Source organism: Taudactylus pleione, unplaced genomic scaffold, assembly GCF_031769625.1.
Source record: "Taudactylus pleione unplaced genomic scaffold, aTauple2 ptg000038l, whole genome shotgun sequence".
Classification (NCBI taxonomy): domain Eukaryota; kingdom Metazoa; phylum Chordata; class Amphibia; order Anura; family Myobatrachidae; genus Taudactylus; species Taudactylus pleione.
In genome coordinates, this window is record NW_028284440.1 from 1245776 (window position 1) to 1268673 (window position 22898).

Consider the following 22898-nt stretch of genomic DNA (forward strand, 5'->3'; position numbering starts at 1 on the left):
GTGGTAGTGCCCAGTGCCCATAGTGGTAGTGCCCCTTATGCAGAGCCCACAGTAGTGGTAGTGTCCCTTATAATACGCCCCCATTAGTAATCCCCCTGTAATAGTGCCCCTTATGCAGTGCCCCCAGTAGTGGTAGTGCCCCTGCAGTGCCCACAGTGATAGTGACCCTTATGCAGAGCCCATAGTAGTGGTAGTGCCCATTATGCAGTGCCCCCAGTAGTGGTAGTATCCCTTATGCAGTGCCCTCAGTAGTGGTAGTACCCCTTATACAGAGCCCACAGTAGTGGTAGTGTCTCTTATGCAGTGCCCCCCATAGTGGTAGTGCCCCTTATGCAGAGCCCACAGTAGTGATGCCCCTTATGCAGAGCCCCCCAGACGCAGTACCCCCTATGCAATGCCTCCATTAGTAATCCTATTATAGTGCCCCCAATAGTAGTGCCCCTAGTAGTAAAGCCCCCATAGTGCCCCCAATAGTAAAGTCCCCTGAGTAGTGCCCCCTATAGTGAAGCCGCATAATAAAAAATAAAAACCCCTAATACTTAACTTAAGTTTCGCTCCCTTCTGGCTGCTCTTCTAACTATGGGAGAGACGTCATGATGTCTCTCCCATAGTGCACTGTATTGTGGGACCTGACGTCTCTCCCATAGTGCACTGTGGGAGCCGGATACCGGAGCTCAGAAGTGAGCTCCAGCTGCCGGGCGCCCGCTGGTAACAAAATCAAATGGAGCCTCCCTGCGGCGATGGGCTAAGGTGGGTCGGAGGAGGCGGAACTGGTTCAGTCTCCAAACAGAAGTGACGGAACGCGATTCCGCCCCACTTTAACCCCTGCATATATACCACTGTTTTTCTATAGCTCCACCCACAGTTCCTGAACCTATTTTTCCAGAAAAATAGCCCTGACAAAAACTGATTGCAAATTGAGGTTCATAATTTAAATACGAATATAATAAAAACAGTTCAAAAGTACATGATTTTACCTGTTACTGACACTTTTTTAAATGAAATCTAGATCTAAAACACATCAGGGTGGTTTTGCCAAAACCTAAACATGAAGAAGGTTTTAGAACCCAAACTGGACCCAATACTAAAGGCATGGTGTCTGTGCACAAGTCTAGTAATTATATACATTAAAAAAATGCAAACATTTAAGTTCAATGTAAGAAATATGGTATCTGTGACTGGCTCACAGACACGGCTGAAGCCGGCCATGGTCCATTCCTGTGCCAATCATCACCTTCTTCATTTCCCATGTCCTTAAGAGATAGGCTACAAAACCAAAAGATGCTAATTTTGTCAGAGTTTGGTTGGTTGATTAACATATACTGTAGATAGACAAGACAGGAAATCTGTGTAACATACCTTGTTCTACAGTAATCTCTTCAGTGGAAGTACACGAGTATACAATTTCATTATTAAAGGTTTAGATAAACATGTACAACTTGCAGAAGGTTGCCTACATCACACTACATTACCAATCAAACTAATGGAAGATTTCTAACCAAAAAACTGATAAATTGTACAATGATTAAAAGATTTTAATAAGCATTATCATAAAAATGTGGCCTGTATTTTGTAAATACATATAGTTGTGGCTATATTTTTTGTGGTAATATCTGTTATTTTTATTATGCTGTGCAATGCAATACACTATTTTATAATCATATATACTAGTCTTGTGTCTGAAGAGAAAGTCACCATGTTGCATTTTATGTTTTTCAAGTGAAATAGCAAAGTTCAATTTCATTTGCTATGGCACAACATGCTATACATTTTACATTGCTGTCAAAAACACTCTTTGATCATGAGGTACAAAATAGTTCGATTTTATTTACCATCCCAATGAGATATGTAATTAAAACAATTCCTTCATATACAATCTGCCTCCAGCTAATCAACATCTAGCACATTTTAGTTGTGTGGAAAAAGAGAATTTGCAGTATGCAACTCATTACTCCTTTGCACTGCTGGCATGTATACTACCCATATATAATTTATTTTATTAACATTTATTTATGTAGGACCAGCATATTTTGTTGCACTATATACATATAAATTTATATATATTATATATACTGCATGTATATATTTATACATGCACACACACAGAAGCTTGTATAAGTATGTAGTGACCACAATCCATATATTACACTGGGCGTAGGAATTCTTGATTACGGACGTTAAGTTGATGTACATAAGTAAACATGCTAGAATTCTTTAAAATTTTTAATATCGTTGCATTCAAATCGCGTTCTTTGAATTTGTGTACTGTTCCACAAATGTTAGCACTTTTACTGTTTGTATGAAATATGGAAGACTACAATCTATACTGCAGCTGATCAGTATGTACTGTGTCCATTGTAGTCCACTTTTACTTTGTTTCCCGTAGAAATGCCAGGAAACTTTCAAGTTCATAAATACTTTTTTCCTGTATTTCTGCCCATAGTTTCTGAAATTAAGAGAAATGGAAAATAATTACAATATAATTGATGTGAATTATATTGAACCATGGACCTCATTCAGAGTCTCTCGCTAGATGCGATCGCTCGCCCCCAGCGTATGCAAATTTGGCAAAGTAACGCCACGGGAAGCGATCGCTCGCCAAGGCATAAGCACGCCCACCATGTCTTAGCGAGCGGCCAGCGTACGCCCAATCGCACAGGCAGAGCCGCCCACCAGCACACGTCATCTCCAGGAAGTGTATTAAAACATTGGTACATCAAGGACAATCGGAAGCGATCGCAGCGCTTGTGGTTGCCTTACCCTACAGCAAGCACTGCGAGGACTTCAGTGTAAAAAACAGGCATGTGACGTGTACTATGACGCTGCATGTTAATTATGCATGCCTCTCAAACGGCGTTGAAACACTCAGGCACGCCTGCGTTTGCACCTCCACTCCCCCGTTTTTAGTGTCCTGCCCCTGTTACCACCCACAAACGGCCTCTCCTGTCACTCATTTGACTGGGCTGTCTTTGCTGGGCGAGCGAGCGACCTGCGATCACAGAGTAGTTCGCGCACGCGCAGAAAGAAGCGTGCGCATATGCATACGCAAACCATCGGGCCGCTTGCAAGCACACAGCACTAGCGAGAGACTCTGAATGAGGTCTCATATTTGAAGAGAAATGCATACAGGAAATTACAATAGACTAGACTTTACAAAGTGGCCCAATAGGTGAAGAATTGACTATCCCCAAGGGTAGAAAAAAAACATGTGATATTAGTTGTTGGAAGTGGAGAGGTTGAGATGGGTTCAGGGACAAGGAAATTGGCTTCTATAGCTGGAAAAGAACTAAACCTTTGAATGAGGCATATCTGATTTTAATTACTAATTGTTATGTTCTGGGTTGTTTGTGGACCCGGGGTGGTAGCAGGAGCAATCACAGAAGCGGGTTTGAATAAAAAATTAGGTTTTTAAATATGTGCTTGAGTAGACAAACTATGGCAGTAAAAAAAAGTCCAGGAATATATAAATGTGCACAAAAGTTCTGTGGTGGGAGCAATGGGTTAATGTCCAGGCAGAAACAATTACAGCTGTCCAGGTGGGCAGGTAGTGAGACTGAAAATGATCAAGCAGGTATACAGGTAGTGATGCAGGAAATAGAAAGCCAGGTATGCAGGTAGTGAACTAAAGCTGGCCACACACTAGACCAACTTACATCCAACCAGCCAACTTGTTGATTGGTTGGAATGAAAATCTGGTAAGGAATGGGAGTAAATGATGATCAGCAATTTGCTCCTAAATGCCAGAAAACAGATGATAATGGTCGTCAGACATGTTTGTTAAATGTTTGATCTAAACTATTTGTTCAAACAAAACAAATATTGTCCATTTTCCAGCATTTAGGAGCAAATAGCTGATTGTCATTTGCTTCCATACCTTACCAGATTTTCATTCCAACCGATCAACTAGTTGGCTGGTTGGACAGATAATCTTTAGATGTGTGGCCAGCTTAAGGCAAATGAGGAGGATGTCAGCAGGCTCAGGCACTCAGGTATGGGCAAGGGTGATGGAGGAAGTGGGGTAGTCCAGCGGAAGCTAGGGGCTGACAGGCAGACTGACAGACAGCGAATTCACAGGAACAGGATAAGCACAGAGAACTCCCTCTCAGCTAGGCTGAGATACACGTTGCACTGGCAATGCAAGGGAGCTCTGAACTCCCTTAAATCCCCAGTGCTCAGCCGTGAATGGTCAGAGAGGAGCATGTGACACAACAGGATAGGGCAACTAGGTCACCTGACCGGAGACAAGATGGCGGCGCCCATGCCAGAACGGAATGGAAGCACCCCCAGGTCTAACCAGACCAGAGTGACAGTATGCCCCCACAGAACCACGCACAGCCAATACTCTTCGCCAGGCACCACTGCCACCGCCAGACGCCCCTCGCCATAGTGTCCTCACAGGTATTACCCGTCGACTACCATGCCGAGAGACCCTGGTCGTGACAGTACCCCCCCCCCTTTATGGGTGGCCTCAGGACACCTTCTAGGATGAGCCAAGTGGATTTTGTTGACAGGACTGGAAACGTGGATATCCTCAGCTTTGGTCCAACAGGAACTGGAAACTGAAAACCCCTCCTGGGGTACGAGACTTGAGGCCCCTTCCTGGGGTGCTAGATTTGAAATCCCCTCCTGGGGAACAAAACTTGAAACATCCTCTCGAGGTATGGGGCTGAAAACCCCATCCTGGGGCTGGACACTCAGAAATCCCTTAAGGGGCTGAGGCTCTGGAGACCTCCTTTGATGTTGAGACCTTAGAGACATCCTCTGGGGTTGAGGCTTTGGAATCACCCCTCCTGGGGCTACAAAGGACTTCCCAACAGGTGGTTGTAGTTGTAAAGCTGTCAAAACTTTTGCCCCAAGCATGGGTGTATTCCGTAGTGTTTCCAGACCACTATCAGGGGATAATGACCGTGACAAGGCGTCGGTCTTCGGAAGGCAAGACACTTGACATTCCACACTCCATGACTGAACCTGCATAGTGTTCCAATCAATTCTGGGGTTGTGCTTACACAGCCATGGGTATCCGAGTATAACTTCATGGGAAGTCTTGGGTATAATGAAGAAACTGATATGTTCAACATGGAGGTCTCCAACACGAACTAAAACAGGTTGAGTTCTCTTAGACACAGTTCCATTACAAAGAGATTTACCATCAATGGAGGTCCAGGAGACAGAATGATCCAAGGTGCTGCAGGGAATTTGTAATTTATCAGCCAACCGAGACGACATGAAATTCCCCACTGCCCCGGAGTCCAAAAGGGCAGACACAAACACAGGGCTAGAATTAATGTCTAAGGCTATGGACAACACAGAATCAATACTTTTAGAGGACGGAAGAATTGCTCCTAGCTGAGTGCACCCAGAACTAGCTAGAAACGGGACGCTCCCCGGCTTGCGGGTACAGGAAGCCACCAGGTGACCCGAGTCACCACAGTATAGACAGAGGTTCTCTTTAAAGCGTCTCTGTCGTTCTTCATTAGAGAGACGGGTATGATTTACCTGCATGGGTTCTTCCTCGGAAAGGGAGGGAGTGGGATGGGTAGGGGAAGGGAAACGCTTAGCTCTGTGTTTTTCATCTTGGTGCTCTCTGAAGCGTATATCAACTTTATTACAAAGGGAAATTAGATCACAAAGACTAGAGGGTAATTCACGAGTCACTAGATCATCCTTTAAACGATCTGATAGACCTTGCCAAAAGGCCAATGTCAAGGCTTCTTCGTTCCACTTGAGTTCAGATGCCAAAGTCTGAAACTGAATGACGTACTGGCTGACAGGATGGGTCCCTTGTTTTAACTTCATAATACTGGAGGAAGCAGAGGAAGTTCTTCCAGGCTCGTCGAAAATCCTCCTGAATGTTGCTAGGAACTCTGGGTAATTGTCCAGAAGCGGATCTGAACGCTCCCAGAGCGGAGAAACCCATTCTAGGGCGGAGCCGGATAACAAGGACACAATGTAAGCCACTTTGGTTCTAGGAGCAGGAAAATTAGAGGGTTGCAAAGTAAAGTGCACATCGCACTGATTGAGAAATCCACGACACAGTTTTGGAGTACCATCAAACTTATCAGGTGTAGGAAGATGCAAACGAGGAGTAGATACAGATGAAGAAATCACAGGAGTGGGGACAGGATTAGCTGCAAGCACACTAGAAGCCGTTGAAGTAGCTTGTACAGTATCCAGACGGCGTGCAATGTCTTGCACAAACTGTGCCATCTGTCGCTGTATAGTCTCCACACTCTCCAAACGAGTTGCTATGCTCTGAATTAAATCCTGTTGTTTAGTAATCTCTTGCAGGAACCGAGCCACTTAGTGCTGCATAGCCTCCAGGCCTTCCAAACGGCCAGCAATACTTCGGAAAAAATCCGCTCCAGACTCCTGATCCGTGGCCGGATCCATGTGGCCAGTGCAAACTGTTATGTTCTGGGTTGTTTGTGGACCCGGGGTGGTAGCAGGAGCAATCACAGAAGCGGGTTTGAATAAAAAATTAGGTTTTTTAATATGTGCTTGAGTAGACATAAACTATGGCAGTAAAAAAAAGTCCAGGAATATATAAATGTGCACAAAAGTTCTGTGGTGGGAGCAATGGGTTAATGTCCAGGCAGAAACAATTAGAGCTGTCCAGGTGTGCAGGTAGTGAGACTGAAAATGATCAAGCAGGTATACAGGTAGTGATGCAGGAAATAGAAAGCCAGGTATGCAGGTAGTGAACTAAGGCAAATGAGGAGGATGTCAGCAGGCTCAGGCACTCAGGTATGGGCAAGGGTGATGGAGGAAGTGGGGTAGTCCAGCGGAAACTAGGGGCTGACAGGCAGACTGGCAGACAGTGAATTCACAGGAACAGGATAAGCACAGAGAACTCCCTCTCAGCTAGGCTGAGATACACGTTGCACTGGCAATGCAAGGGAGCTCTGAACTCCCTTAAATCCCCAGTGCTCAGCCGTGAATGGTCAGAGAGGAGCATGTGACACAACAGGATAGGGCAACTAGGTCACCTGACCGGAGACAAGATGGCGGCGCCCATGCAAGAACGGAATGGAAGCACCCCCAGGCCTAACCAGACCAGAGTGACAGTATGCCCCCACAGAACCACGCACAGCCAATACTATTCGCCAGGCACCACTGCCACCGCCAGACGCCCCTCGCCATAGCGTCCTCACAGGTATTACCCGTCGACTACCATGCCGAGAGACCCTGGTCGTGACACTAATCACTAAATGACCCTAGCCTGGGATTGTCTAAGGGGCCTGGACCAGGCGTGCAGGGGGAAGAATAACCCCTCTACACTGCACGGCACACACAGTATATTTCATTCATTATTGCTTTTTCGTTGGTGTGGCCACAACCCCAGGATTTGGCCATGCCTCCAACAGTCAGGCTCCTTTATTGTTCTCTATGGCAGTACAACAAAATGTAATCTATCGTGCATCCTTAACTTTTTCCAGTGCACCGTGTCCCAAGATTAGAAAATCTGCCCTACAGCACGGCAGATCTGAAGATGTGATGTACGACCTGCGGGGATGCGCATCGGCATAGTGAGTGGACACTCACGATTTGGGCATATTTTACACGATTTGTCATCACGATGCGTCAGAATTGGGCAATTCGTGTAAAATATCGCTAAGTGTGTAGCCACTTTAAGTTTAGTATAGATGGCTGCAAGCATTAGATTAGGCAATGCTAAGTCAGATGAAAAACATATGATTATATTATAAGTTGAGTATCGCATATCCAAAATGCTTGGGACCAGGGGTATTTTAGATATCGGAATAGTCCGTATTTTGGAATAATTGCATACCATAAAGAAATATCATGGGAATGGGAACCAAATCTAAACACAGAATGCATTATGTGTTATATATACACCTTATACACACAGCCTGCAGGTCATTTTATACTATATTTTTAATCATTTTGTGCTTTAAACAAAGTCTGTGTACATTGAACCATCAGAAAGCAAAGGTTTCACTTGCTCAGTCATGCTAAAAATATTCAGTATTTCGGAATATTCCGTATTTTGGAATATTTGGATATGGGAGACTCAACCTGTAATACATATGAGGGGTTTATATAGTTGGACAGAACTGTAATGTCTCAAAGATTAGTGGATTCTGGACTGAATGTTGAAATGTAGATGATGGGGGGAGGGGGGGGGGGGGTTGCCACTATAATGCATGTTTCATTAGAAAGTTAAACCCACATTGCAATCTGATAGTACAATTTTTTTTATTTTTGCCTACGGTAATTGTTCAGAAATGTGTGTGTTGGAAATGGGAGATGGGATTGCCAGAATGACAATCATACTCATATATTGTAGTGTGTGTGCTATAATTGCATTATTCTACATGATTCTTTATTACAGTCAATATAGTTGTAGATTAAAAATAATTTCTGATCATATTATATAAAATGTGTGGTGAAAGCGGAAGATGACTGATGCAATCACCAAATTAAATATCTCAACAAGTGTAGTGAGTGTGACTTTAGGATCAGAATCCAGTTTGTAAAGGTTCAGGAGAGAGTTGGAGGAAAGAGAGAGTTACTCTGTTCAGTTCATTTGGAGGCCATGGGAAGAAGGGAGACAGGACAGATGCTGGATGGAAGAAAGAGTAAAATATATTTGCTTTACTAATTAGGAGGACTTTGCATGACTGAAGGCAAAGGTGAATAGGACGAGAGAGAAGATTAGATGGGGATAAAACTTGCAGGTGGTTGGTAAACAGAGAAATTGAGAAGTAATTTTATCTTTAGAGAAAAAGATTACAATTGAGGATTGTAGTAATCCCTAAAGAAGGTAAGGACCCCCCCACTGTGCTAGCTACAGACCTATCTCCCTTCATAATCTAGACCTGAAAATATATGCTAAAATCTTGACAAATCACTTAACTGCATTTCTTCCCACTCTGATTCACTACGATCAGGTAGGCTTTATCCCAGTACACCAGGCAAGGTATAACACCAGACGTGCCATAAATCTTATCCATATCACAAACTCCAGGAGATACCCTATTACTAGGCTTTCTTTAGGTGCTGAAAAGGCATTTGATTGGATCTCCCGGGTATTCATGAAGGCTGCCCTTGAGGCATTTGGCTTACCTGGCGACTTCTTTACTGGCGTCCTGGCGTTGTATACTACTCCTTCTGCTAAGATTCTGATCAATGGTACGCCATCTGAACCTGTCGCTATTGGTAATTGCACAAGACAGGGCTGCCCCTCATCTCCCCTGATATTTGCCCTTGTGATTGAACCACTTGCTTCTCAGATTAGAGCCAACCCCAATATCCCGGCATACAGGTAGGTACTATTGTCTCTAAGATTTCCCTATTTGCAGACGATATTCTGCTTTCTCTAACCTATCCAACACTTTCCCTCCCCAATCTTTTTACTGTGCTTCAAACATATAGCACTGTCTCTAGTTATAAAATTAACTATTCAAAGTCGGAGACCATGCTACTCCATGTTTCCCCTTGAGAAGCCGAGGTCCTTAAAACCCATTTTGACTTCAAATGGCAGGCCAGAAGGATCAAATATTTAGAGATCTACCTTACCTTCCATTATGACTATCTTTTTTATGACCATTTCCTGTCTCTTTTCTCCAAGATGCAAATTCACCTGACCTCTTTGAACGGTCTTATTACTTTGTGGCTAGGCAGGATCACAGCTGTGAAAATGAATATTATTCCCAAATGGCTTTACCTATTTCAAACCCTCCCTGTGGCTGTCCCCGCACTCTTAGAAATATCCAGAAAGCCCTTATTCTCTTTATTTGGAATCATTAACCTCCACGTATTTCAGCCAATGTCCTGAAGCAACCGATCCTAGGAGGAGGAAGAGGTCTCCCTAATATCAAACTTTACTACCTGGTCCCCATTTTTCTCAAATTGTTGGCTCTAATGCTCCCCCAGGCTCCACCTCTTGCCTTGATGTAGAGTCAACCTATGTTAATCTCCCAGACCTGACCCCACTGTAGGCCCTACTCTCCATACAATAACCCGTTCTTGCTAAAACGCTCCCTACTATTAAATTCGACTACTATCTGGGACTTACATTCTCTTAATTTGAAACTTACTACACCATTGTCTCCCTTGACCATTTTAAGGCACAACCCCTCATTTCCCCCAGGCTATTCTACTGCAAAATCCCACGTCTGGATCTGGGTGGGCCTTAAATTCCCTGCAGACTTTGCCAATCAAGGTGAATGGCCATCCCGGATACTCACCACTTCCTGCATTCCTTGCCTCCATCTCCTGTCGCAGAAGTACTGTTACATATATGGTGGACTTGCCCGATTATTTTTCTCTTCTAGGACTTTATCCATGCTCTTTGAAATCTCTTTTTGAGGCTCCATTTATAAAAGGACCCCTTTATATTATTGCTATGCTGTCTCCCCAAGATCTTAAGATTCTAAAAAACTGACCACGCATATATGGTGTTAAATCTTTGATTTCCCTAAACTGGAAACACACTTCCCCTCCATCTCTCTCTGCACTTAAACACCAGATACAGTGCCTTGCAAAAGTATTCACCCCCTTGGCTTTTTAGCTTTTTTTGTTACATAACAACATGTTTATTTATTTTATTAATCTGAATTTTATGTGATGGATCTGCACAAAATAGTCTAACTTGGTGAAGTGAAATTAGAAAAATATACACAAAAAAAAAAATCTTTATAAATAAAATTCTGAAAATTGGCATGTGCATAAGTAAAACTCACCCCCTTTGCTATGAAGCCCCTCAAAAGTTCTGGTGCAACCAATTACATTCAGAAGCCACATAATTAGTGAAATGAAGTCCACCTGTGTGAAATCTAAGTGTCACATGATCTGTCAGTATAAACTCATCTTTTCTGAAAGGCCCCAGAGGCTGCAACACCACTAAGCAAGAGGCATCACACCATGAAGACCAAGGAGCTCTCCAAACAAGTCAGGGACAAAGTTGTTGAGAAGTACAATTCTGGGCTGGGTTATAAAAAAATATCCAAATCTTTGATGATCCCCCGGAGCACCATCAAATCCATCATCATCAAATGGAAAGAACATGGTACCACAACAAACCTGCCAAAAGAGGGCCGCTCACCAAAACTCACAGACCGGGCAAGGAGGGCATTAATCAGAGAGGTAGCACAGAGACCAAAGGCAACCGTGAAGGAGCTGCTGAGTTCCACAGCAGTGTATCTGTGCATGTGACCACAATAAGCCGTACACTCCATAGAGCTGGGCTTTATGGAAGAGTGGCCAGAAAAAAGCCATTACTTAGTGATAAAAATAAGAAGACACGATTAGAGTTTGTCAAAAGGCATGTTGGCGACTCCCCAAATGTATGGAGGAAGGTGCTCTGGTCAGATGAGACTAAAATTGAACTTTTCGGCCCCCAAGGAAAACACTATGTCTGGTGCAAACCCAACACATCCCATCACCCCAAGGACACCATCCCCACAGTGAAACATGGTGGTGGCAGCATCATGCGTGGGGATGTTTTTCAGCAGCAGGGCCTGGGAAACTGATTCGAGTCGAGGGAAAGATGGATGGTGCTAAATACAGGGATATTCTTGAGCAAAACCTGTTTCAGTCTTCCTGTGATTTGAGACGGTACAGAGGTTCACCTTCCAGCAGGACAATGACCCGAAGCATACTGCTAAAGCAAGCCTCGAGTGGTTTAACCACCTGACGATTTTTTTTTCGAAAAACCGCTCCAAAATTGTCGATTTTTTTTATGACTGAATTAGGTCAAGAACGTTCTTTTAAAACTTATCCAACATGATTTTATAGAAAAATATATTTTTTAAACACCTTATACCATAAAAATAGCATTTTTTATGGTATACTGTAATGATGGCCATTGACAGCTGTGGACACCACTGGACCCTCAAACACGCCTGCCGAACCCCCTTGTACCCCGTCGCATACACCGCTGGACCCCGCACCCTTCCATGGACGCCGCTGAACCCCTGCAACGCAAGCTGGACAAGGGACCCCCACTACACCGCCGCACTCCGGAGTATTCTAAATACTGAAAAAATTCCATATCCGACATGCTCCTGGTTCCGAGCATTTAGGATATGGTAGATTCTCAAAAAAATAAATAAATAAAATAAAATAAAATAAAATAAATAAATAAATAAATATATATATATATATATACATATATATATATACACACACACACACACACACACACACACACACACACACACATATACATTTACACACACAAGCATGTGTGTATATATATATATATATATATATATATATATATATATATATATATATATGATTTTTTTTTTCATTTAATTTTTTTAGACAAAATACAATGTCCTATCACTGTGACCAGCAGTGATCAGGACATGGGGGGTGGACAGGGGTGGAGTTGAAGGAGGGGCCGGGGACACAACACTGGCAGCCGCCGAGTAGGGGAGCAAGTACTGAAGTGAAGCACCGGGATGTAGGGGTGGGAGCGGCCAGGGATACAGCGCGGCTGCTGCTTCTCTACAGTACTTATATCAAGTCAGAGAAGCAGCAGCCGCGCTATATCCCCGGCCGCTCCCACCCCTTCCTTACCGGTGCGGCATACTATTCTATTACTAGAGAGAAGCAGCAGCAGCAGCTGCATCGGCAGAGAAGGGGTGGGAGCAGCCGGACACATAGCGCAGCAGCTCTGCCGGCAGAGAAGGGGTGGGAGTGGCCGGGCACATAGCGCAGCAGCTGCGCCGGCAGAGAAGGGGTGGGAGCAGCCGGGCACATAGCGCAGCAGCTGCGCCGGCAGAGAAGGGGTGGGAGCGGCTGGCAGTGGCAAACGCAGGATTTCTAGAGGGGGGTTTCCAAATGCTTGATTTTAGAGCGAGTTTGGCTGGTCCATGAAGAGGGCATAATTAGCACTTATGCAGCTTTAATATGTTACATACAAAGTATATTGCGTTGCATAATTCCAACATATACAGGACCAGCGATCACAGTATGGCATTAGATATGGCAATAGGTCCATCCTGTCTGAGCAGAATGTTTTTTTCAGATGTGGGCACCATTCCTGAGCACTGGAGCAAGTCCGGGAGTCTGGGGTAACAGCAGAAGAACTTAGCACTGCCCTGGACATATATGTACATATCAGTCTCCTTATGTACTGGATAGTGTATTATTATACAGTATTAATAATTAGTCCTATAGATGGTCTATAGCAGTGCACCCATAACAGTGCATGTTTTCCACATCTCCTAGTTGGTGCACAGGTATATTTATTACTGGCTGACGCATTTTAAAAGTTCCACAGTTGGTGCTAATCATTTCATTTGTGATACTGAGAAGAACATGCAGCACTAGTAACATTCTATTATATTACTATTGTGGTCATGGTGTGTGCTGGGGAGGGGGGTTTCCAGGCAGACGGAAACCCCCCCTGCGTTTGCCTATGGCTGGGCACATAGCACAGCAGACACGCCAGGATGGAAGGGGTGGGAGCGGCCGGGGATGGAGTGCGGCTGCTGCTTCTCTATTGTATCAAGCCAGGCAGCCACGCAGGGGTGGAAGCGGCCAGAGCCAGCTGTCAGGTATGAGAAGCATCGGGAGGGGGTTCTTGCAGGCAGCAGCTGTGGCTATCGGGAGCCGCAGCTGCTGCTTTCTTCTATTGAAATCAGGCTGCCGGGAGGGGGTCCCGCTGGGTGCCCGATCACTGTGGCTAGAAGTGATTGGGACACACTGGCAGGAATCTGAGGAAGCAGAGGGACCAGCAGGTCCCTCTGACATAGGCGGCTATAGGAAGATTAGCTTCCTGCAGCCGCTTAGTGGGCACTTTTGACTGGTCGTATCAGATACAATCATGTCAGGGAAAGCCCAGTCTGGTGTGGTCGTATCTGATACGACCAAGCCAGGCAAGTGGTTAAGGGGAAACATTTAAATGTGTTGGAATGGCCTAGTCAAAGCCCAGATCTCAATCCAATTGAGAATCTGTGGTCAGACTTGAAGATTGCTGTTCACAAGCGGAAACCATCCAATATGAAGGAGCTGGAGCAGTTTTGCCTTGAGGAATGGGCAAAAATCCCAGGGGCAAGATGTGGCAAGCTCATAGAGACTTATCCAAAGTGACTTGCAGCTGCAATTGCCGCAAAAAGTGACTTTAGGGGGGTGAATAGTTATGCACGCTGAAGTTTTCGGTTATGTTGTCCTAAATGTTGTTTGATTCACAATATAAAAAAAACACACTTGTAGGCATGTTCTGTGAATGAAATGATGCACAACTTCAAACAATCAATTTTAATTCCAGGTTGTGAGGCAACAAAACATGAAAAATGCAAAGGGGGTGAATACGATTGCAAGGCACTGTATGTTATGTGGCAGATTTGGAGGAGATAACTTACTACCTTCATGACAGAGGTCACGTTTTCACCTAAGTTTGGGCCCCCAGGCTCTCTGCAGAATGCAGACCCTCCTCTCCCTCTGAAGCTTTGCGCAGTCCCTCCTAGATGACCCATGGGTGGTGAATGTTGGGTCTTTTCACATGCCCCATTTTCTTTACTCTTGACGATTTTTCTTTCCTTTCTCTTTTTTGATCCTTAAAATCAGAGGTTATTTACATAACTCTACTTTGTGGTCCCCCTCCCCTATACTCATCCCCCTTCCTTACCCCCATTCTGGCTTATTTTGTTATTACTGTTACATTTCTCTTTTAGAAATAATTGAAAAATTGGTCATTAGATGTTTACTCCATTTTACTGAAAATTTATTGGTAACCGTTTACTCCCAGATTTGACTTGTTTACCCCGTGGCATTCTCTGTTTTTTTGTGTGCCTCCTTTCCCTATGTCACAATGGTTTTGATTTTGTTTATTTTTGTAACCTTGACGGACTATTCAAAATAAAGAATTATACAAAAAAATTGAGAAGGATATTAAAAATGGCATGGGGGTATGGTTCTGAGCGAGGTAGCTGCTTTAGGGACAGACCAATCTAATCTAATAAATAATTTGAAGTATTCTGAAGATATATGTTGTGTAGAGTCAGCCTATTTAATAAGCATGGAGGCAATACATTTTATGGCCATCTCATGACGATAACAAAATAAAATTAACTGATGCTTTATTCTGCAAATAAAGCATTTTTTTTCCAATGGAATAATACTTTTAAACCATTTTATAATTTGTTTCCATTTTCTTTTCTTTTACTAACTAGTACTGAAAATCCAAGGTTTAAGCTTTTAGTTCTGGTACACATACATTTACCAGCTAGGTGGGTTGCTCATGCCCATATTCCTTCTGACAGACCCAGCAAAGCAATATAATAACCCACCTATTACAGGCCAGTATGGCAAAAGCAGCAGTGTATGGCTCAATAGCTCCATCAATATTTTATTGGTGGATTGCGGATATACCATTATTATGATAAGCAGAGACAAATAAATCAACCTTATTGTTGTATATTAATAGATTAGCTCTATAGTTAAAGTGAAGCATGAATTGATAGTGAAAAAATGTACACAATAGCATGTTTGGGTGTTTCAGCCTTGATGAGTGTGCCAGGGATGTCTTTGATAGTGATGTGAGAATATAACAGTGAGTGGTGGCATTTTGTCAAGAGCTGCATTAAGAATTATCAAGCTTGGACAGGGTAAAGTAGAGAGTGCTTCAAATATGACCTATCTTTCTCTTTACTGGTTTCGAAAGCTTTACATGTCAATTTAGAAAAGTAAGTTAATGAAAATGGCAATATTTAACACATGAAATATTGCAAACACACACAATTATATTATAATTATTATTAAACATACCTTTCTCTTTGCAGTTTTTAAAAGCCGTAGCTGACATTGCACTATTGCTGTTCCGGTTAAATTCATACGTGTATTATATTTACTGCACTGTAAAATAAATAAATTTTAAAAATCTGTACTGAAAACAGAGTGACTTTTTTTAAACATGAAGATCACATAAATGTGCAGGTTGAGAAGAAACATTTGTAACAGTTAAAGGGGTCAATTCAATTAGATGCAAGTTTGCAAATGTAACCTCACATCACGAAACTCATATACATTGTGGCAATGCGCTCACCCTTGAAATGCAAGATTTAAGCAGATGTGCGGATTCGCAGGACAAGCTGCCAGGTCGAGTGACATTTCTACAATAAGTGATCTAGCATTTAACCCATTATTGAGCTGTTTAGAGAAATTCACAGGAAAACGGATTTTCCCTAATTTTTCACCTGCTCAGGGAGATGCCCATAAAAAAACTCAAATTTGCTGGGAAAATGCAAAGAGTTTGAAATTGAATTGCCAATGCAATTTGCTGTGAAAACATCTCACGGGACCCATATCGCTCCTAATTGAATTAACCCCTTATAATGAAAATATATGTTTTTTCTTTAGATATTCAGCAAAACAATGCATGTAAGTAATTCAGCACCCAAAACATAATTCTTATCTGCAATACAACTCTATCAGCTAATGTAAAATGAAACTTAAAACTTCATTTAAATATTGCCCGAAGTGGGATAATTCTATGTAATTAGAATTCTCTTAAAAGATATACTATATGTCACGGACTGGGGAAATTGGAGTTGTGTACCAGAACTGGGGTGTTGAACAGAGACACCTGGATCAGTAGATGGTTTGAATCTGGGCGGTTTAATATAATTTCTGCTCATACAGTTGAAATAAAAGATTGTAGTGTAAGATGAAATACTAGAGTCCTCTGGGCAGAGATAACGCAACTAGAAGATGCTGAATAAGATTGTAGGGGAAAGTCTCTAATTAGTCGTTGAACTTTGAAAAGGAACTGTAGACTTGGAACTTGAAAGAACTTGGACTTGATCTCCAGTCTGGAGTATCGTGGACTGAACTGAAGAACTTGGATTTGACTCTGGACTGGAGTACTGTGGTTTGAACTGAAGAACTTGGATTTGACTCAGCCTTCTCCCATAGCGGAGAAACCCAGTCCAGGGCTTGACTGGTTAACATACATATTTTGTATGCCACTCTAGTCCAGGTAGTGGGAAAGTTTGCTGCCTGCAACTCAAAGTGGATCTCGCACTGGTTCAAAAAACTTCGGCAAAACCTCCCGTCGAACTTGCTGGGAGGAGAAAGTGGGAGACGGGGTACTGGAGGAAAAACTACTGAAGAAGCGGATACTGGAGCAGGATTACTAGGCTGGAGGTCCGTCCTAGATGTTCCAGAGAGAAGAGTTTGAATATTGTCCAAATGAATAAGAGACATCTTGGATGTATTGCATCAACTGCATCTGGGCAGACTCCTGTATTTCCAGACGATTCAACACGTCCTTGGTGGAACCAGATCCAGGGCCCTGAGTACCAGACGGGTCCATGTGGCCAGTACAAACTGTCACGGACTGGGGAACTTGGAGTTGTGTACCTGAACTGGGGTGTTGGACAGAGACACCTGGATCAGTAGATGGTTTGAAACTGGACGGTTTAATATAATTTCTGCTCATACAGTTGAAATAAAAGAAGAAGATTGTAGTGTAAGATGAAATACCACAGTCCACTGAGCAGAGATAACGCAACTAGAAGATGTTGAATAAGATTGCAGGGAAAGTCTCTAATTAGTCGCTGAACTTGGAAAAGGAACTGTAGACTTGGAACTTGAAAGAACTTGAACTTGATCTCCGGGCTGGAGTATCGTGGACTGAACTGAATAACTTGGATTTGACTCCGGGCTGGAGTACTGTGGATTGAACTGAAGAACTTGGATTTGACTCCGGACTGGAGTACTGTGGATTGAACTGAAGAACTTGGATTTGACTCCGGACTGGAGTACTGTGGATTGAACTGAAGAACTTGGATTTGACCCCGGACTGGAGTACTGTGGATTGAACTGAAGAACTTGGATTTGCTGTGGTGTGGTGGAAAGCATAGGTTTCACACCGAGAGCTCAGGAACATACAGTAGGTCATGTTGCAGCAATGGACATTGTTGTACTGGCAACCAGCATGTGTTACAGGGAGGTCCTTTATAGTACCAGGCTGGAGCGGATTGGCTGAGGCAACTAGGGACTGCTGCTGACTGGATGCATTGGTATCACCTGATCTGGGCCCAGGTCCTGGAGAGTTTGAATGCTGGTGCGCCGTTCGCGCAGGGATCTGCGGCAGCGGGACACAGGCAACAGCGAGGATGTTGCAGCCGATCCTCCACTCGAGGCCCTGCACCGGAGATTGCCAGAGTAGCAGGCCAATGTCACGGCAGAGTGCGACGACACAGATGCACAGGAAGGTACAAAGGTCTTGAGCGGAGGTCTCTGGCATGGTTTGTGACACTATATAGACAAAAGTTATTGGACAATGACAGCAAATAGCTCAACAAGATTTTATTGAAGTCAGTACTTTGTAGGTCCACTATGTTCAGTGATTACTGCAAACACCCCTCTTGGCAAACTGTCCACAAGTTCCTGGACAACAGCAGGCAGTATGTTTTGAATTCCGCCTTAAGTACAGTGACCAACTGTAACACTGAAGAAGGGCGAGTCGGCCTAGAATGAACACGTCACTCCAATTCATCCCAGATGTTCTCAATGGGGCTAAGATCTGGACTCTGAGATGGCCAGTCCATCCAGGTTACCGAATTTTCTGTATACCAGTCCAGCATCGCCATGGAAACATAACAGGTGGCATTGTCGCCCTGATAAAAACATTTGTTGTTTCTGTAGAACTGCAAGTGCATGGGTCTCCCTACGGCGTGTTCTTGCTAAAAATGCTGAATTAGTGGCCATTTGGAACTAGTCTGCAATGGTATGCATTTCTCTTGCGCAGGGTGTCCAATCACTTTTGTCTACATAGTGTAATAATGATGCAATGTTATCAGCTTTATAGCCGACATGTCTTTTCACCATTTTCTCTGCAGCAATAGGTGGAATGTCACTCATAGGATACGAATACCAGGACAATGGGGCCATATTTCATAAAATGGTGTCAAGAGAACTGATGTACTGTAGCCTCCAGATGCCAATTGACCATTAGGCATATTAGCTATTATTATCATCTGGTCTCTTTAACTTACAATGATAACTCAGTGATTAAACAATTAAATGTGTATAAGTTGTTGAAAATTCATTCGGCCATCTTTGTTTAGCCTAGTTTTCTAGCTGCTCCATTGACACCTTAGATGTCTCTGCTTCTAGTAACACACCAGGCAGCAAGTTACAGAGTTACAATGATAGTGGCACACAACCGTGTCAATCATTTTTAGTCATTTCAACTTTTTATCAGAAGCAGTTTTTTGTAGCTACTGTACATCTAAACTGCTCCTTGATGTAATTGTTTGATGAGCAGTGAGGTATCTCTGCTTAGTAAGTGAGGGAGAATGGAATCTCACAGAAGTAGCTGCATAAATTGGGTATGGTAGGAGATTATACAGAGAGGGATGAATATAAATGGATACAGCATAACATATATAGTTCCCAAAGAAGATTCACAAGAAGAGAATTAGTAGACAGACCAGGGTCAGGAGTCCAGAGTGAGCATTCATGTAGGAAAGTGTACAAAACTAAAAGTTGGCTAGGAAGGGGTCAATACCAGACATTAAAGTTTAAACTAAAACAAACAGGACACAGGTATGAGGGAAATCAGACAAACCTGAGGCAGGAATAACACTGAGAAAAAGCATGTGTTTATTTGCAGTAAAAGCATGCAAACACTTATGATGCCATAACCACTTTTACTTCTGGCCAGCAGCAGCATTATGGTGACGCTGACTATTTCAATTATGTATGTTCACTGCAAATAAACATAACAGGATCAATGGAGGGTCCCCCACTGAAAGCCCCTCCCCAACCGCAAGTGCTGGTTACCACTACATGTCTAGCACAAATCATGTTTGACATACAGCATAACTTGTGATTTACTAAACCAGCCGAAGGAGATTCTTGGGTTGGGTTATAAGCTTTTCAACATAAAGGAACATTAAACTTGCCAATGCAATATCCAGTACAAAGCAAACTGCAAATACAGTATGCAGAATAAGTACAGATCCCGAGAATGACACAGAGCATTCTGAACAGGATAATTGTGATTATGAAGTAGCCCATATATACAACACAAAACCTGAAAACAACCTAGTACATGGAGAAGAGAGGTATTGTACTAAAATTATACTATGCATGTGCTATTACCATGCTCTACACCTTCTGCATGTCATAACTGTTAATCCTATATCATGCAATAATAATGTATCAATGTGCCTTATGCCATTACTGTGCTACTCACTATTCCCCCCCAGAGGAGTTCATTACACTGCACCAGTGTTGCCACCAAATGATTCCATTATATTGCCCCGCTGTGCCCCATATTACACCTGTGCCAGGAGCTCAGCTAACATGCAATCACTGTTCCCGATGTCCTCACACTACACTACTGACAGTATTCATTGGACACAGTGATGGCATGACCCTTTCCAACTGGTACAATATGTTCTACTCCAGATTGTCCGACTTAATGTATTCTTGCAGTTACTGATGAGAACGGTGTTTTTTAAACAAAATTTTTTAACATCAGTTGATAAATTAAGACCACAGTGCCAAGTGCTCCCACACATGCCATCCCTGTGTCCAAAGTAGGACTCTAGCTGCAGACTTGGATACCCCAGGACTTTGCTATACATCACTCCCACAAGGAAACGTAGCTGTGCTCAGTCTACAATCAGGATAATAGCCCCTACAACTATAATCTTGTTGTTTACGGTTTCTTTCAACCACACTGTCCAGCTATAGCATCTAGACGGAATATACAGTACAACATGTCTGTAAGAAGCATGGGTCTCATTACATCCTACTTTTTCTTATTTTTTGATGCTCATTTGTGAAGGCTACCAGTATTAATTGGTGTTTCCCACTGCTTATCATAGCCAGGGCCGGCGCGATACGGTAACCTGACTCTGTGCAGCAGGGAGGTACAGGGCTGAAGAGGCGCCACAGCCTTATCCGGGCACCCACTGAAATTCTGTTACCAGCAGGCACCCGGCGTCTCCTCTGCTGCAGCCGGAGGCTTGAGCTCATTCCTGAGCTCCACTTTCTGGCTCCCGCAATGTGTGTAAGGAGAGATGTCATGACGTCGCCCCCTAGTGCAGAGCACGAGGAGCTGTCGGATGGTGCCAGACGCAGGAGCGGTGCTTCAGGTAAGTACAGTGCTCTGTGTCTGTAATGCATTATGTGAAAGGGACACTACTACTGTGGGCATTGTGTGTGTAAGGGGCACTACTACGGTGAGCATTATGTGTAAAGGGCACTACTACTGTGGGCATTGTGTTTAAGGGGAACTACTTCTGTGGGAATTCTGTGTATAAGGGGCACTACTATGTGGCATTGTGTGTATAAGGGCACTACTGCGTGGTATTGTGTGTATAAAGACCACTACTGTGGGCATTATGTGTAGAAAGAGCACTACCACTGTGGGAATTAGGTGTACAATGGGCACTACCACTGTGGGCATTATGTGTATAAGGGGCGCTACTACTGTGTGGCATTGTGTGTATAAGGAGCACTACTGTGTGGTGTAACATGAATAAGGGGCACTACTGTTTGACATAACATGAATAAGGGGCACTACTGTGTGTCGTAACATGAATAAGGGACACTATGTCCCTTTGGTGCGTGCTGTCCCTTTATACAAAATGTGAGGGGGGTCGCAAATTTATAGTCTGCAGGGGGGCCATGAACACCATAGAACACCCAGACCTCCGGATCCTTACTAATTCTTCAAAGTGGATATTGGTCAGACGGAGAGATTGCAAGTACTTTACCACTCCAAGTAACCCACCATCAAAGCGTGATTGCTGTTCCGCTAAATAAAAAGGACCCTCGACATCATGAGTTGGTACTATTATTTGGACCATACCACCAAGATACAAAATATTTCAGTCTAATCCAGGGAGTCACATAGGAAGAGGACACTATATACTGCATGTATATATTCCATTGAACTAATACCATCCAGAGATAGGTGCCCTTACTAGCACATCGTTGTAATGTTTTAAAGTTTCATTTTATTATGCCCGATACAGTATATTGTCATTTTACATATTATATATATATATATATATATATATATATATATATATATAGATAAAATGCCGCTATTGTTATAAATTCACTTCATTTGTTCATTGTGGTTTATTCAATCATCCTCATATGAGCGCTGTTTATTGTTCTCTGTATATTATCATTGGGGACTGATTATACCTATTTAGACCAGCAGCTACGGAACTAGAGCCCATCAGAGCGCCTGTGCAGAAGTAAATTAAATTTCTTTTGTTTCTGTTACAAACATTTTTCATTTTTTATATGGGAGGTAGCTGCTTTCAACAGCTGCCACTATATACTTTCTGTGAAAAGTATTGTGAGGAATGTGGGTGGTGTATCTGTAATGTGTGCTCATGAGTCAAAGGGGTTCCAATTCAGCACCTTGACATGGTATCATGGGACCTGTGTGTCCCTTCACCACCTCAGAAGTGCATTTTAGGGTGTTTCCATTTGCTTGAAAATCTTAATGTAATGTTGGTTGGATGGGAGCTCTTAATGTAATGTTGGTGGGGGCTGAGAGGGCTCTAAGGTAATGTTGGAAGGATAACCTCTTAATTTAATGTTAAGAAGGAATATATTAATTTGCTAGTAGGTTGAAGATATTAATGTATTGGAAGGATGATGGCGATGACAATTTATTTGATGGCAGAGACTATTTAATTTAACAGTAGTATTATAGTGGTGTATGTTGATTTTAGGTGAGGAGATTAATTCTATTTATTTAATAATGGGGTGGGCCAGGGGATATAATTTGAATTTGGGGAGAAGTTTGTGGGAAAATTAGAGCTATTTATAAAAATATAAAAACACAAATTATTTAATGCCATGGTTGTTTGGGGGGTGGGTGACAGACAGTTTTAAAGTGAATACTCTTAAAATTTTACATCTGGTCTCTTTGGCATAAT

At 43.0% G+C, this 22898-nt stretch overlaps 1 protein-coding gene across 1 annotated transcript in view; it reads right to left on the reverse strand.

Moving 5' to 3' along the window:
* Nucleotides 1-1600: 1600 nt before the first annotated feature.
* The window catches only part of LOC148538635 (uncharacterized), a 56623-nt gene continuing 35325 nt past the window's right edge, over nucleotides 1601-22898 (reverse strand). Inside the window, exons 6-7 of the mRNA XM_088452452.1 lie at nucleotides 15745-15831; nucleotides 1601-2446 (exon numbers count right to left, since the gene is read on the reverse strand). Coding sequence (XP_088308578.1) covers nucleotides 2369-2446; nucleotides 15745-15831 — 165 coding nt within the window. The 3' untranslated portion in view covers nucleotides 1601-2368. The remainder of the gene's footprint in view (nucleotides 2447-15744; nucleotides 15832-22898) is intronic.